Here is a 17,302-nt window from a genome sequence, read left to right as displayed (position 1 = left end):
CAAAAACTTAATTATCTCCTGTTGGGACACACTGCTAATGGTCAGGTTTCATTCATATTAATAAGCTATCAATAAGCTGCTAAATGCTGCTAACTGCAGTGAGTGTGCGGCGTGGGGAAGGGCTGGTGATTTTTAAGGTTTACACAAGCCAACACAGCTCATGGTTATAAAGCCAACACCGCACATGACTGAAATCCATGGGAGTTTTGCCCTGCAGTATATGCTAAGCTAGCCCGTTTTATGCAACTGATATTATATAGGAGGACTTGATCAAGCTGCGTGATGAGTCAAGGGGACTGAACATGGGGCTACTCTCCAGGAAGGAACTCCTCAATATAATTCCAGCTCTGCACCAAGCACACTCAACAGTGGTCTGGAGATTTATTCGGGCTGTGTAGTGAAAGAGGCTCTTACTTGTAGGACCCCTGCCTCATTCGTTGCAGAAGTTGGAAGATGTGTGATGTATGGGGCACAGGCTTGCAAAAAGAGATAGGATGGTCTCATGGCTAAGATTCTATCCATGCCTCTGCCATAGAGTTCCTGTGTGATGCTGGGCAAGTCACTTAAATCAAAATGTTCCCACGTGGTCACTAATTGCGTCTTTCTCATTTTCTGGGTGCCCAGGGTGAGACACCTGAGGTCTGATTTGCAGCAGGGTTGAGCACTCAAAGCTGCAACTGAAGTTGATTGGCGCTGTGCTTTGAGCATATCAAGTGCTATAAAAATGCTAATTACTCTGGAAAATAACAGCCTAGATGTCGCAAGTTGGGTTCCCAGAATTAGTGGATATTTGACAATTTTAACCTTAATCTCTTAGTGCCTCAGTTCCCATGCTGTAAAATGGGGAGGATCATATTACTTAATCTCACAGGAATATTGTGAAGATGAACTCGTTGATGTATGCAATGCACACAGACACCGTGGTGAGACCACCTTAGAATCACCAAGGGGACTATTAATAATTCTGTGTCGAGTGCAGGATTTGAACAGTGTGCAATAAATAACACTTAGGGCCACACATTGCATGAGGAGGATACTCATAAAACTTCCATTAAAAGTACATTACTAAAGTTGCTAATCAAGCACTCAGAAGTTAGGAAATGCCAGACTTAAGGTTGTCTGTATGACCTTAATTCTGGCATTTCGCATATGCATTATGATACAGTCTTTAATAACATGATCACATATTATTTTTCCATAGGATGCCTGCCTCCTTCAGACATCCATCCTAACCTTCCCACTCAGCTAGTTGTCCCAGTCCCCCATCCCCTTGACTACTTGTGCTATCTGTAATGCACTGTACTATGACACTTTGAGACCCATCAAGGTGAAATCTTCAGTATACCATGCATAATACATTATTATGATTATTTATGTACATGTGTTTTAGTGAGGCATAATGGTCTAGTGGAGCGGGGACTGAACTGAGCAGTGTTCTAGTCCCGACTCTGCTATGGGGAGAGTGTCTTTGACTCAGTTTCCCCTCTTTTCCTTTGTCTGTCTTGTCAATTTAGACTTTAAACTCATCAAGTTAAGGACTGCCTGTTGCTTTACATATATACAGCCCTTAGCACAATGGGTCCCTGATGGTGGTTGCCTATAGGCACTCCCATAATACAAATAATCATTTAAAACTTCAAAAACTATAACCTCACTTTCCAGGCTGCCCAGAAAAGCTCACCTACTCTGGGGTGCACTCAGTGGTGGAGCCAGGTTTTGCATTGGAGGGTAGTGGGGGGTGATGGATCATTGGTTGTGAGCTCCTGCCTCATGGGGCTGGACCCAGCTCTCCACTCTGAGCATTGCAACTTGGCATATGGGGTCACGGGGGGAGTGGTTTTACTTCAGGATAGATATCTCAATGTGAAACAAGGCACTGGAGATTTTACATCAGTGTCGCTACCTGAGGTGGACTCCAGGTCAGGGGTATGAGGTTGATTTGACTAGCTGGATCAAGGGAGTAACAACTACTGGTGCCCTGTGTCCAGTAGGATTTTACATTGAGAGAGCTATCTTGAACTGGCCATCTCATTGTAAGAACACACCCATGTTATTCACCAAAGACAGCCTTCATTAGACTATTTGGTATATTATGAAAGCCACAAAAACAAGATGATTATAGAGTCATAGGGCCGGATCCTCAGCTGGTGTATATCAGCATGGCTCCATTGATCTCCAGGGTGGTATGCTGATTTACACCAGCTGAGGATCTGGCTCATAGAAGTCAGAGCTGGAAACCTAGCTCCCTGCCAATGGGAGATTGTTCCCTACAACGCTTTATTAGTCTAGCTTTAAATTATTCAAGCAATGGGATAACCTCAGCCTCCCGGGGGAGACAATTTCACAGACTAATGGATCTCATTACTGGAAAGTTTAATCTGAATAGCAGTTAAAATTTCCCTTAATTTTATCCCATTGCTCCTAGTTATACCCTTCCTCTTTGGATACCTCTAAACCAGTGGTTCTAAACCTTTCCAGACTACTGTGCCCCTTTCAGGAGTCTGATTTGTCTTGCATACCACAAGTTTCACCTCACTTAAAAACTACTTGTTTACAAAACCAGATATAAAAATACACAAGTGTCACAGCACACTGTTACTGACAAATTGCTGACTTGCTCATTTTTACCATATAATAATACAATAAATCAATTGGAATATAAATATTGTACTTACATTTCAGTGTCTAATATATAGAGCAGTATAAAAAGTCATTGTCTGTATGAAATTTTAGTTTGTACTGACTTTCCTAGTGCTTTTTATGTAGCCTGTTGTAAAGCTAGGCAAATATCTAGATGAGTTGATGTACCTTGTGGAAGACCTCTGTGTACCCCTAGGCATTTGCATAGCCCTGGTTGAGAACTACTGCTCTAAACAGTTCTTCCCCTTCCATTGTGAATACATCCTTCAAAAACGTATGGACTGTTCTCCTTCCTGTTACACTCACAAATATCTCAGTCATCCTTCAGCCAAGCTCTACGCACTTGCTCCTTTTAATCTCTCCTCCTGCCCCTTGATAATTTTTGTTGCTTTTCTTTGAATACCACAAATTTTCCTACCGCCTCCTAGAACTGAAGAACAGTAAATAGCCAAACTCACTGCTTCAATTATGATCAGAGTTTATAGATTGCATCACATTATTTTACATGGACTAACCAATTTGATACTAAAATGCTTCCATTCCCTGTGACCCCATTGGTAATCTCAAATTCCCAATCTTCCTCCTGATCTTTCTAGTCATAGATCCATTTTGTACCTAGCAGCTTCAGTCTTCTCATCAGCTTCACAAATCTGTCCAGTGGTATTGGCATAAATGAATAAATAATTAATTCATTAGTAATTTGATCTAAATTCATCTCAGGTTTCTTTATGTGTCACTTAAAGCTGCATCATCTGATGACAATTTCTGTTTGTATAATCGCTATTTACAAAGTTAATCTAGAGGCATAGATAAGAAAAAGGAAAAAAGGATTTTAATCATTGCTAAGACACAGCAGAAAAATAAGTGGTATTCGGGGATATATACAATTTTCAAGCTGTATGTATTAATTCAAATGTAAATCACACGACAAGGTAATTGTTAAACAAATCCATCTGCATCTGTACTCTACATTTCGATCTACTCCAACTCAGAGTGGTTTTTATGATTAGGTATTTTAGTACTCATTGAACAAAGAAAGAAAGAACATCCAAAATCTGTGAGGTTGCAAAATGTGACTTTAAAACAAAAAGTGCCAGGCTAACCTTGAACGCAGAAAAATGCCAGCATGGTTCTGTTAGTAACACATTCTCTGCAGGGTCATTGGTTCAAATCCAGCGCTAAAGCCTGATCTCATACCCAATGCCAATGGCAGTGCAGTTCCAAAAAGTGGTTGTAGATGCTATAACTAGGGAAAGATTTGAAATCGAAGTTGCTAAATTATCGTCTAGAGTCTTGTGCTACCTGCAAAGACATAAAGATTTTGTACACTTTGATTCCTTGCATTCTTTTCCCATTCAAGCCTTGGCTGGGTTTGACTTTGAAGATTTTGATTTAACATTTGCTTTTTAACATCTACAGTAAATATTTCAACTGTTTTTAATATGACATGGCTACCTTTATTCATTATAAGAACAGGAGTATTTGTGGCACCTTAGAGATGAACAAATTTATTTGAGCATAAGCTTTCGTGGGCTACAGCCCATTTCATCGGATGCATAGAATGGAACATATAGTAAGAAGATATGTATATATACATACAGAGAACATGAAAAGGTGGAAGTAGCCATACAAACTGTAAGAGACTAATTAATTAAGATGAGCTATTATCAGCAGGAGAAAAACAACTTTTGTAGCGATAATCAAGATGGCCCATTTAGACAGTTGACAGGAAGGTGTGAGGATACTTAACATGGGGAAATAGATTCAATATATGTAATGACCCAGCCACTCCCAGTCTCTATGTATTATTGCTATTATTATTCAATCAGGATCAAGGCCCCATTGTGTTGTCTCTGTGCAGATACAGATATAAGCAGTCCTTCCCCTGGCGGGCACACAGTCTGAGAAACACAAACAAATGGAAGATTGGGGGCACAGCTGTAACACCGAAGCAAAAGCACATGGTGGTGATTGGCATCATTTTCTTAGTCACACGTTTTGTAGTTGGTTTTGTTGTTGCTATTTTTAATTGGCGGTAAAATCAGGATGGAGGGACTGGCAAGAAAAGAGAGCTGGTGAAAGTAAGATTGCAGGAAATGGGAAGAAGGGGAAGAGTGACACTCACTGCTTGTCACCTGCCTTACTGATATATCTGGCAGTGTGAGGGGGTGTAATTTACATACCAGGGATCCATAGGTAGACGAAAGTAAAATTAGCATGAGGGCTCTTTTAACTTACATCTTCTTCCAGCTCCTCAGTGTGGGAGCTCAGCCTTCCTTACACAGCGGTAGACTGGGTTTAAATAAGTTTAATGGAAACTGAGAGTGGGCTCTTTGGAAGTATTCACTGTTGACCTAACTCTGTAATAGTGAAATTCCCAATGACAGCAGAGCAATCGTGAAAATCTCACCCTCAAGTGAGTGTAAGGGGGAGTCTAGCTTACTCCATCTTCTGAATTTGGCCCAAGGACTAAAACTTGAATTGCTCATGGTATCTCTATCAGTGAAGAACTCCTAAAATGCAGTGAAGAGACCAGCATGATTTTGGGCCCCTCCAGTGGCTCTGAGGGGTATTTAAAAGACCTCAGGAAACATCAACACTAATAGACATAAATGCAAACATTTAAAACAAAGATGACAGCACTAGCCCTACTGCTCACCTCTGTCAGAGAGTGCAAAGCAATTCATTCCAGGATTTTTTCTAATTGGGGTTCACATGGGAAGTGGAATACAATGCAGGAGCTGGAAACCATCCATTCAGGCATGCAAAATATCATTAGGCTGGCACAGGTATGTTAAGGCAGAGAAAAACCTTTTAGGCATAAATGTGTTCAGGGTGGGGGGTTTTTTGCTCAAAGTGCTAAACTATAGAAAAACCAATGTCCTGAGACAGATTTCCTTGCAGGGCCACTTCAGTAAAGATGTGCAGTTCTGCTGGATGATATTTCACTGCGCTTCATTTAACATTCCTGCTATAGAAGCCAGCTTTTTTAACTAGCCATTTTATTATTAGAGGGATGTGTGACTTAAAAGAGCAATTCTGTACTGCATACTTTTCAAGAAATAGAGACACAGCAGGGTACAAGCACCTTTCTCAGTGTGTCTGTATAAATCCAATCAGCATTAGTGGGTGTTATCCTACACGCAATGCCATCAAGAGGGCAATGCACCTGCAAGTCTATTTCATCGTATTTTTAAAGAAGTATTGCTTATATTCAGTCCTGAAAGTGTCACAAAGGCCCCATTCCTCAAAAGCTGCTAAATTCCACTGAAATCCAAGGACATTAAGAGACTAAATACCTTTGAGGATCTGGAGCAATCTCAAATGAGAGAAAGGAAAGTGTCCATAGTGCGATGATGATTTCAGCAGGGTGCTGTCATTGGGCCTCTGGCTGGATTTTACATATTGTCGCGTATGATTCCAGGTGTGTGTGTGGTTCGAAATGTCTCCTTCGTTACATTCATAAAACGGAGGTGTTTTACTGCACTCGCTAGTGGGTGTTTCCAGTGCGGGGCGCAGGATCCCTCTTTAGAGAGGAAGGCTGAGCTTGTGATTAAAGCATGGCACTATGGCTCTAGGAGAACCAGGTTCAATTCCTCACTCTTCCGCATATTGTGGTTCACAGCTACTGCTGCCTTTGTGACCTTGCCCCAGTCACTTCACATTCCAATGGGCTTCAGTTTCCCAACTGTAAAATAGGGGTGGGGTAGTAGAAATGTTTCCATTCGCCCACCTTCATTTTTCATTCACAGTCTAAGGTCAGGGACTGTCTTTTACTATGCGTTTGTACGGTGCTTAGCATTGTAAGGCCCCAGTCTCACACTACTGTAAGGCCCCAGTCTCACACTACTACTATATAATATATGTCATATGTCACCCGTCCTGTAACTACTCTATGGCAGAGTGGGTTTGGGGCTTTATTCCCATCAATGCCTCATTCTCACTGTATGACTTGAGGCAAAGGTTAAGTGACTTGCCTGAGTATCCCCACGTGTAAAATGAGGATACTAATACTTATGCAACAGGAGGGTCTAAGGGGCTTACGGGATTTATATTTGCAAAGCATTATAGAGCTGAAAATTGCTATTATAAGTACAAAATTCTTCTTATCAGATGAAAACCCTGGACATGTCTGCTGAGAGGTGTTATGACCTATGCAGAAATGTATTCAAGAGCTGTGTCTGTGCGACTGCTTAAACAGAGGGAAATGGTCTTAAATGCTGCAAATGTAAAAGAATGATTAGCCACTTAGCAATCAGTTGACACCTGAGGCTCCGTGAATTGCATAGTTTCCAGAAAAGGAGTATTAAAAGGATGCACAATGTAGAAAGCATTCCCCCCTCCATCCCCGCCCAGGCAGCCACTGGGATAGAATCACTGGAATGGGGATGGGTAGTGGAGACGATTGTATAGTAAAGTGAGCCCTTAAAGGCAGGTCTATACAAGTAACTTTTGCTGGTATAGCTTCTTCTGTAGTATGTAGGGGGAAAAGTGGTGTGATCATGAGGGATTTCAATATGAATACCATATGCTGGATGTCTCATGTACTAAAACATCATTGGAATTTCAAAATATGATAGATGACAATTTCCTAACTCAAAAAGTATTGCAGCCAACACTGTGGGATTCTATATTAGACCTTGTCTTGACAGATAAAGAGGAACTGATCACATAACTAAAATGTAATCGTACCTTAAGTCCAAGTGATCAGGATTTTATCATATTTATAATGTGCAAAGAGAATATAGCTCGGACCACTGAAATATATACGTTAACAGGGCCAGTGTCACAAAACAAAAGAAAATATGAGCCAAAGAAGCTGAGAGGAAGAATTTAAGAAGAAAAATGTGATGCCCCAAATATGTGATGCCCCAAAAGCCACAATTGAAGAAGAAAGGCATACCTGGTTTAGAGAGGAAGTGAAGGTAACTATAAAATATATACAAAAGAAATGGAAGAAAGGGGAGGTTGATAGTAATGAATATAAATTAGAAGCAAAGGGACACAAGGAGAAATCTATGGGCAGCAGATTTAAGGACAATACAATTGAGTTTCTAAAGTATATTAGGAACAAAAAGAATGACAACAATGATATTAGTTTATTACTAGATAGAAATGGCAGAATTATCAATAATAATGTAGAAAAGATGGGAACTGGAGTGTTCAATAAATATTTCTGTTCTGTATTTGGGGAAAAAACCGATGATGTAGTCAAATCATATGATGATACTCTTTCCATTCCACTGGTATGTCAGGAGAATGTTAAATAGAAGCTACTAAAATTAGACATTTTAAAATTAGCAAGTCCAGATAACTTGCATCCAAGAGTTTCAAAACAGCTGACTGAGGAGCTTGCTGGACCAATAATATTGATTTTCAGTAAAACTTGGAACCCTGGGGAAGTCCCAGAAAACTTGAAGAAAGATAAATTTGCCCATGTTTCAAAAGGGTAAACAAGATGACCTGGGTAATTAGAGTCCTGTAAGTCTGGCATTGATCCCAGACAAGATAATGGAGCAGCTGATATGGGATTCAATTAATAAAGAATCAAAGGATGGTAATTTAGTTAATGCCAGTCACCATGAGTTTATGGAAAATATATCCTGTCAGCCTAACTATATCTTTTTATTATGAGGTTACAAGTTTGGTTGATAAAGGTAATAGTGTTGATGTAATACACGTAGACTCCTGTAAGGCATTTGACTTGGTGCCACATGACATGTTGATTAAAAAAACTAAAAAGATTTAAAATTAACATAGCATACATTAAATGGAGTAAAAACTGACTAACTGTTAGGGCTCAAAATGAAATGGCACGCCAGGAATCATCATCAGATGGGTGTTTTTCTAGTGGGGTCCCATAGGGATTGGTTCTTGGCTACTGAATATTTTTTCAATGACACAGAAGAAAAGATAAAATCATCACTGATAAACTTTGCAGATGACACAAAAAATGGGGGGAGTGGTAAATAAGGAAGAAGACAAGTCACTGATAGAGAGTGATCTGGATTGCTTGGTAAACTGGGCTCAAGCAAACAATATGCATTTTAACATAGCTAAAAGCACATGTATACTTCTTGGAACAAAGAATATAGGTCACACATATACGATGGGGGATTCAATCCAGAGAAGAATTGACTCTGAAAAAGGTTTGCTGGTTGTGATGGATAATCAGCTAGCCATGAGCTTCCGGTACTATGCTGTGCCCAAAAGGGCTAATGAGATTCTTGGATGCATAAACAGGAGACGCTCAAGTAGGAATAGAAAGATTATTTTACTCTGTATTTGGCAAGGTTTGACCATCTCTGGAATACTGTGTCCAGTTCTGGTGTCAAGAAGGAGGCTGGTAAATTGGAGAAGGTTCAGAGCCATAAGAATGATTAAGGGATTAGAAATCATGCCTTATAGTGTTAGACTCAAGAAGAGCAACCTAGTTAGCTTTAAAAAGCAAAGGGAAAGGGGTGCTTTGGTTACAGTCTGTAAGTACCTAAATGGGGAACAAATATTTAATAATGGTCTTTTAATCCAGCAGAGAAAAATATAACCCAATCCAATGTCTAGACGTTGAAGCTAGACAAATTCAGACTGGAAATGAGTTGTAAATTTTTAACAGTGAGAATAATTAACCATTCAAACAACTTACCAAGGCCATAGTGGATTCTCCATCACTGACAATTTTTAAATCAAGATTGGATGCTTTTCTAAAAGATATGCCCTACGAATTATTTTGGAGAAGTTCTATGGCGATCAGACTAGAAAGATCACAGTGATCCCTTCTGGTCCTGGAATCTATTAATCTGTGAAAGATAAGTGTGTGCTTAAGTATTTTGCTGAATCAGGCCAGAGTGCTCAGCACTTTGCAGGATTGAATCCATAAATGAGTTCTCAATGTTCTACTGGGAGTTGGCAGGGGGAAAGAGTTGGGAGGGCTTATGGGAGCAGGGTGAAATATTTGTGCTGAGAATCATGTTGTTACGAATTCCAGATGCCCTTCGTATCATCTGAACTTTCACTCACGTGTGTGTGTGAAAATGACTCTGTTTGCTAAGTGCAGGGGAAGGCAATGAACCATTTTACAGAAAAAATAATAGAGGCTGATTGGACCACCACAGGTCCGTGTCAATGACATGTGGAAATTAGCCAGTATAGGATTTGGGGGGGGGGGGAGGGGTTGCTTTTGATGGGAAAATAGCCATTTCATCAAAATTTCACGTTTTGTGACATGAAAAGCAAACATGTATACTTCTTGGAACAAAGAATATAGGTCACACATATATGATGGGGGATTCAATCCAGAGAAGAATTGACTCTGAAAAAGGTTTGCTGGCTGTTTTCACACAAAACAACAAAATGTTTGCTCTAACAAAGATCTTAGCTCTCACGCACTCATTTGCCTCCTAGCTCTGCTATGTCACCTGATGAGAAGTCAAGCTTCATTTATCCATCTCATAAAGTATAGATGATGCCCCAGTTGAGCAGCGAGAAAGCAATAAGAACCGGAATAGTCCAAAGTATGTGTTGCAGAAAATGATAGTTGCTAGATAGCATATGGGAAATAAAATTAGCATATTCAGTCATCAGGAAAATAGCAGAAATCAAGTACCAAAGATAAGGGGGTAAAGGTAGTCAGTGAGGCAGGGAAAAACATGTGGGATGTCCCACCCAGGCTCCCAAGTTCCCAGCAATTTATGTCCCTCTCCCTCAGCTCCTCTGTTACCCCTGATTCCCCCAAGCCTTTGCACTGCTTCTGAGAGGGTGTGGGAAATATGGTTCTGTATTGTAGTTTAAATGAATTATTACTCAGAGTTCCGTATTAATATGCCTAGTAAGGAATCTATTTGTCAAAAAGCATTTCTTGAATTTTTGTTGTTGTCTGTATTGTTACAGACATATTTGCTGATGGGTATTGTGAAATAAATTACCAAAAATAATTGAAACTGGTGTGATTATACTGTGTTATTCTGACAAAGAAAATATGCAGAATTTTAAAATATCGTGCACAGGATTTTTAATTCCCCAGGAATGTTGTGTGATAATGTGCAATAAGTAGCCTGCGACTTTGACCTGGCTCATCATGAACTTACCCAGGAATGCAAAATTCACCAGTTATCAAAATTAAGTTGACAGGAGGGGAGCATTTCGATTAAGATTTTTTGTTAACTAGAAAATTTCTGTGAGGCCAAATGTTTACATATCGCTGGGGGACACTGATTTACAGTGCACCCCAGTAAAACAGGGAACATTCACAGCACCTGACATTTTATGCTGTAATTTTCCCTGCCCGGAACGGCTGTCAAGAGTCTGCTTTTGGCACCATAAGTAGTGTGTGGATAAGAAAAAAGTAAATAAAAATATAAACCCAACAGACTTTTCAGCACACTTCGTTATCCAGTCACCAACTGCGGGTCTCCCTATCGTGTTTCTGATACAATTACAAGGGCTTTTCCTCCTGTCTTGCTATTTATAATTCCTTTACTATGCTCAGTGAATATATATATATCAACATTCTATTTCTACTGGTTTCCAATTTCCACCTTTCTTTCTCTGTCCAGTGGTATGTCTGCTTCCGTGGTCTGCAATTCTCTTTAGTCTACTGATTCAAAGCCCCATAAATTCAATGACAGACTTTCCATTGACATCAGCAGACACTGGCTTAGGGCTTTCATGTAAGATAGTTTAGAACATGGGTTCTCAACTGGGAGTGGGGGCGAGTCATGACAGAGTTGCAACTACCATCCCTTTTTTTATGACTAGTTGTAAGAGAGTCCCAAAATATTTGTGTGCTGTAACAGGAGGCCAAATTATGGAAAAGGTGCGGCATCACTGGTTTAGCACTTAGCAAACACTTGAACCAGTCAAAAAATGTTCATCTAAATCTTAGTTCAAAGAAAAGTGGATTTTTGACCAAAGTGAAGGTTTTTTTGCTGAATAATCACTAAAATAACACAACAATGCTGTGAAACCAATGTTTTGTGAGATCAGAACATGGTTCATTAATTATTTTAGGGTTTTTTTCAGACTCAAGGAGACCATATGGGTTATATTCTATTCTATATAATTTCTTACACTGCTTTCATAACCATAATATCTGAGCACTTTCCAGCGGTGCATTATGCTACAACTACACATTTGTCACATGTGATTCATTCTCTCTCTCCTGCTCTCCCCAAAGGGACAATTGTGCGTGCAGTGGACGGTTTTATTTTCGTAGCGCTTTGATTTTGTCTCTGTTGTTATTTTTCTAACACACTGCTCTATGTTTATGTGAGAGAAGGCTGGTTGAAGAAGTCCACCTTGCACTTGGAGCAGAAGGTGGTGAGGTTTGTGATAGTCCTCAGTACTGGTGGGAGTTAATTCCACAGTCTCAAAATGTCATATTCAATTTGTGTGTGGAAGATTCCCTTTACTACAGTGACAGCTAAAGATTTAGGGCTGGTCAAAAATTTTCCATCAAAACTTGTTTTCAGCAGAATATTGAGTTTTTGACTGAACTAAAATGTTCACAATAACTGTCTGCTTTCCCCCCAAAATGTTAATTAATTCCGGAAAACCAAAAGCTCCAAAACTGACATTTTATTTCAGACTTTGTCTGGAATTTTTATCACTTTTCATCCAAAAAAGAAAAAGAAAAGAAAAGAAACCATTTGGCATTCAGGCTTTTGCTTTTTTGAACAAAATGTTGACAATTTCCACAGAGAAAAAAAACTTTTTCTAACCTGATTCACTAAAGATGTCACTTAAAAACAATAATTAAATCTTAGCCAAACAATTTGTGACAAAATTTGATAGCTGGGGAATCCCAGAACTCTGACTGTATTCAGTAATCAAGGTTGCCAGGAGCACAGCTGGAATGACCTTCCATGTTCAATACAAAATGTACCCCAAAATGCATCCCATGATTAAACAATAAATAAGAACCTGTTCTTGTGAGGTTTGGAGCACCTCCTACTGTGTGCTGAGTGCTCTCAGCTCCCATGGGAACTGAGGGCACTCGTTACCTGGCAGGGTCAGTCCCTAATAGCAGAGAGAGAGAGAGAGAGAGAGAGAGAAAGAAGTGTAGACAAGGAGAAAATGTATGTGAATGTGTGTGTGTGTGTATATATATATATATATTATATTATATATATAATTATATATATATTATATTATATATATAATTATTTAAAAAAACATTTTTAAGCTCTAACACTTCAAGATAGGCAACCTAAATCCATATTTAGGCAGCTAAACAATTCGCTTTGTTTTGAGCCCAAGTCTTTGCATTCTCTGCAAAGGGCATTGGATCAGCTCCTATCTTCTTTGCATTCTCTGCAAAGGGCATTGGATCAGCTCCTATCTTCTTTGCATTCTCTGCAAAGGGCATTGGATCAGCTCCTATCTGAGGTGCTGGGCAAGCAGCCCCTCTGAATATCAGACAGCTTATTTAGGTACCTAACTATGATTAAAGTGTCTAACTTTGGACCTACAGATCTGAAAATTTTACTTGTATTTAACTAGTAAAATGATACAAATGTTTTTTTAAAAGTCTGTTTAATAAAACGTAGTTGCCAAAAGTTCACATGAATGTTGCAGAATGAAAAGTGGAACCCTGTGTTTATACTTTGTTATTGTTATTGTTTTAGGTCATGGAACCAAGGGAGTGTTTGAACTTCTTTCAGGATGGCGCAGAACCAGAGAGAACCTTCCATTCAAGGATAGGGTAGCTGATACCTATTCCGATGTCATGGTCTCCTATACAATGACGAGTTCCTTGTATTTCATAGCCTTTGGCATGGGTGCCAGTCCTTTCACCAACATCGAGGCTGTGAAAGTTTTCTGCCAGAACATGTGCATCTCCATCCTGTTGAACTACTTCTATATCTTCTCCTTCTTTGGCTCTTGCTTGGTCTTTGCTGGGCAGTTGGAGCAGAACCGTTACCACAGTATCTTCTGTTGTAAAATCCCTTCAGCAGAATACCTGGAAAGGAAACCTATGTGGTTCCAAACCATGATGAGCGACGGCCATCAGCACACTTCTCATCATGAGACTGACCCCTACCAGAATCACTTCATCCAGCATTTCCTACGAGAGCATTACAATGAATGGATTACTAACATCTATGTCAAGCCATTTGTGGTGATACTGTATCTCATTTATGCCTCTTTCTCCTTTATGGGGTGCTTACAGATCAGTGATGGGGCCAACATCATCAACCTCCTAGCCAGTGAGTCTCCAAGCGTCTCCTATGCCCTCATTCAGCAGAAGTATTTCAGCAACTACAGTCCTGTGATAGGATTCTACATCTATGAACCTCTTGAATATTGGAATGGCACTGTGCAAGAAGACTTAAAAACACTGAGCCATGGTTTCAATACAGTGTCCTGGATTGAACAATACTATCAGTACTTGAGAGTTGGCAACATCAGCACCACCAACAAAAGTGACTTTATCAGCATCCTCCAGAGCTCCTTTTTAAAAAAATCCGAATTCCAGCACTTCAAAAATGACATAATTTTCTCCAAGGCTGGAGATGAGAACAACATCATTGCTTCCCGCATGTATCTGGTGGCCAGGACTAGTGAAAACACACAAAGGGAGGTGGTGGAATTGCTGGAGAAGTTAAGGCCACTATCTCTAATACAGAGCATCAAATTCATCGTGTTCAATCCTACATTTGTTTTCATGGACCACTATGGTTTATCAGTAACTATGCCTGTCCTGATTTCTGGCTTTGGCATCCTGCTGGTGTTAATACTGACCTTTTTCCTGGTTATTCATCCTCTGGGAAACTTCTGGTTAATTCTCAGTGTCACCTCAATAGAGTTGGGTGTCCTAGGCTTGATGACTTTATGGAATGTAGACATGGATTGTATTTCTATACTGTGCCTTATCTACACTTTGAATTTTGCCATAGATCACTGTGCACCCCTGCTTTACACATTTGTACTAGCAACTGAGCACACCCGAACTCAGTGTATAAAAAACTCCCTCCAAGAGCACGGGACAGCCATTTTGCAAAATGTTACTTCTTTTCTTATTGGGTTGGTCCCCCTTCTCTTTGTGCCTTCAAACTTGACCTTCACACTGTTCAAATGCTTGCTGCTCACCAGCAGTTGCACACTACTGCACTGTTTTGTTATTTTACCCGTCTTCCTAACTTTTTTCCCACCCTCCAAAAAGCACCACAAGAAAAAGAAACGGGCCAAAAGGAAGGAGCGGGAAGAGATTGAATGCATAGAGATTCAGGAGAATCCTGATCATGTAACAGCAGTCTGAAAGGCTTAGAAAAAAATAATACAGATAGCGATATATTACAAAGCGTTGCACAGAGATGCAGGGAAAGTAGAGAAAAGATCTCAGCTGCTTGCGCTGGCCAGGTGTAACAAGGAAAACGAAGACCAAGAAGGGGTATTTCATGACACATCAAGGTTAACTCGTTTAAACAAACTAACAAAAGTGAAAATAATCTAAAAAAATGTCTTTGAATTCTCATTCTCCACTAAGGAAGAGTCTATGGGCCTTCAAGTGGTCTTGAATTTAAAACTCTATCTCTAAATGTGAATTGTTCAATCTGCCCCGTGTAAGACTGAAGTTGGGGAGGGGAAGAGTTATCAAGAAGAAAATAGTGTATGCTAGGATGGTTTGATAAAGTTGCCCAGCAAAAAGCAACAAGGGTTTCAAACGAGAAAAAAAAAAGAAGAAATGTAGGGGAGAGTAAAAATGCCATATTTTTCGTATTGCTTTTCTTAAGCGGGTTGGTTAAAGTAAACCTATGCACTTGGGAAGTAGATATTTAAATCAATCTCAGCCAAAGTACTTCCCAACTTGCATATACAGTGTGTAACTATATACCACAGTTAAAACATTATCATTAAATCTGATGGTAAAGCTATACTGCCATGTGATACAGGTACTGGATATATGGGTATATGGAAGAGGAAATAAGTGTAGGCCATTTGGAAACTCAAAGCTTGGTTTCTTGAAAACTGACATTTGACCTTTCTCCCAATGTGGTTATCAAGGACCTCATAACTGATGGTTATTAGTATAAATATATTTTGATACCTGTGAATTCTGGAATTCCCCTTCCATTAACAGATCTTGTAAAACTAACCCAGGCCATTACCACTATAATGGTAATTGAAATTACTGCAGTGTTAGCCTCTAGATTCCTAAGTTCTCAGTGTTAACATTAAATGCCAAATATTAATCAAGCAGGAGCTTTAGATGTAACGACAGACCACATACTGTAGACTCAGTGATGTGATCATGCTGTGGCTGAATCAGTTCTGGAGCATGCACTATATTGGCTTCTATATTTGGTTCAAGGTGCAAAGGTACCTATTTGCTGGTCTCTGCAATATGCTACAGGACATGGGGTTCTCTACTTCCGTTAGTAAAACGATCAGTAGACTATGCTTTTTACCATCTGCAAAAAAGAATGTTTTAATGTTTGAGTGAGACTGAATGAACTTCTAGCTGTAAAGAGCCAGATCAGACCCTTGGGGGAGTGTTGATTATTATTATTACTAAATATTTGCGTATCTGATTGAATGTCTGCAACATCAAGCTTTGTTATGGCTGTTGAAATTTAACAGAAGGTAGTAAATCTGCACTTAATGCATGACACTAGAATTATGCCATAAAGTATTACAGTATGACCTTCCCTGCTTTGTAAACTATACAGCTTAGAAGCTCAAGAGAAAGAACAAAAAGAGACTTAGCCAGTTATTAAGTTAACACTTAAGGCCAAATTCTGTCCCCAGTTATGACATGTATGTCTCCCATCTCAAATAGTGTTTTAAAAGGGCTTGTTTTATACGCTCTTAAATGCAATCTAGCTTCACGTCAAGGAGTGATATACAGTGTTGTTGTAGCCGTGTCAGTCCCAGGATATTAGAGAGTCAAGGTGATGAGGTACTATCCTTTATTGGAACAAACTTCTGTTGGTGAGAGTGACAAGCTTAAGAGCTCTGTGTAAGCTTGAAAGCCTGTCTCTCTCACCAACAGAAGTTAGTTCAATAAAAGATATTACCTCACCCACCTTGTCTTATCAATGAGTGACGGCTTCCTGAATATATGGGATCTGTCTGGACAGTATATAGATGAAATGGTTATAGGGAATGTTTGTTATGTCCACTTTAGGATTCCTTTAAAAGATGTCTGAGCTGTTTACCTCTGGAACTGTGATACACTTGCACATATTTGTGTTCATGGTTGGCTTACTCTAGATTTTAGTGTCGATCTGCAAAGAGAGTTACTGATGAGCATGTGTTCACATATTTCTCTAGAAGGCTTTCTACAAGAAGCTCATTCTCTGTTCCCTGATGCCTGTCTTCCCTTCCTTCACTGATTTATGTTTAGGGGGAATCTGGGGAATTCCACTTACCCTCAAAAAGCCATCTGTTCCCTGGTTCTGAAAGTTCATTAACTGCATCTCTCGCCAGGGAATGCAATTTTCCCTTCCCCTCTGTGTTTTTTTGAGGTTTCCATTACCATTTGCTAAACATTGGCCCAACCTCTATATTCTATACATAGGCAAAACTCCCATTAAAACAATAGCAGTTCTTGCCTGCAACAGGACTTGAGGAATCATGGGTCTTATGGTACAAAAAAGAGATGGGTCCAAATTGCAAATGAGACCAGATGCAAAGTTCAGGAGCACCTAGATCCATGGTTTGG

At 39.7% G+C, this 17,302-nt stretch overlaps 1 protein-coding gene across 2 annotated transcripts in view; it reads left to right on the top strand.

Moving 5' to 3' along the window:
- Window positions 1-15,318, top strand: part of PTCHD4 (patched domain containing 4) — a 123,247-nt gene extending 107,929 nt beyond the window's left edge. For both annotated transcript variants that reach the window (XM_027830478.2, XM_007068313.3), the window contains exon 3: window positions 13,263-15,318. In XM_027830478.2, coding sequence (XP_027686279.2) covers window positions 13,263-14,896 — 1,634 coding nt within the window. In that variant the 3' untranslated portion in view covers window positions 14,897-15,318. The remainder of the gene's footprint in view (window positions 1-13,262) is intronic.
- The last annotated feature ends 1,984 nt before the right edge of the window (window positions 15,319-17,302 follow it).

This window comes from Chelonia mydas, chromosome 3 (assembly GCF_015237465.2).
Source record: "Chelonia mydas isolate rCheMyd1 chromosome 3, rCheMyd1.pri.v2, whole genome shotgun sequence".
NCBI classification, from domain to species: Eukaryota; Metazoa; Chordata; order Testudines; family Cheloniidae; genus Chelonia; species Chelonia mydas.
The sequence above is the reverse complement of the archived record's forward strand: the minus strand, read 5'-3'. Positions and strand labels throughout refer to the sequence as shown.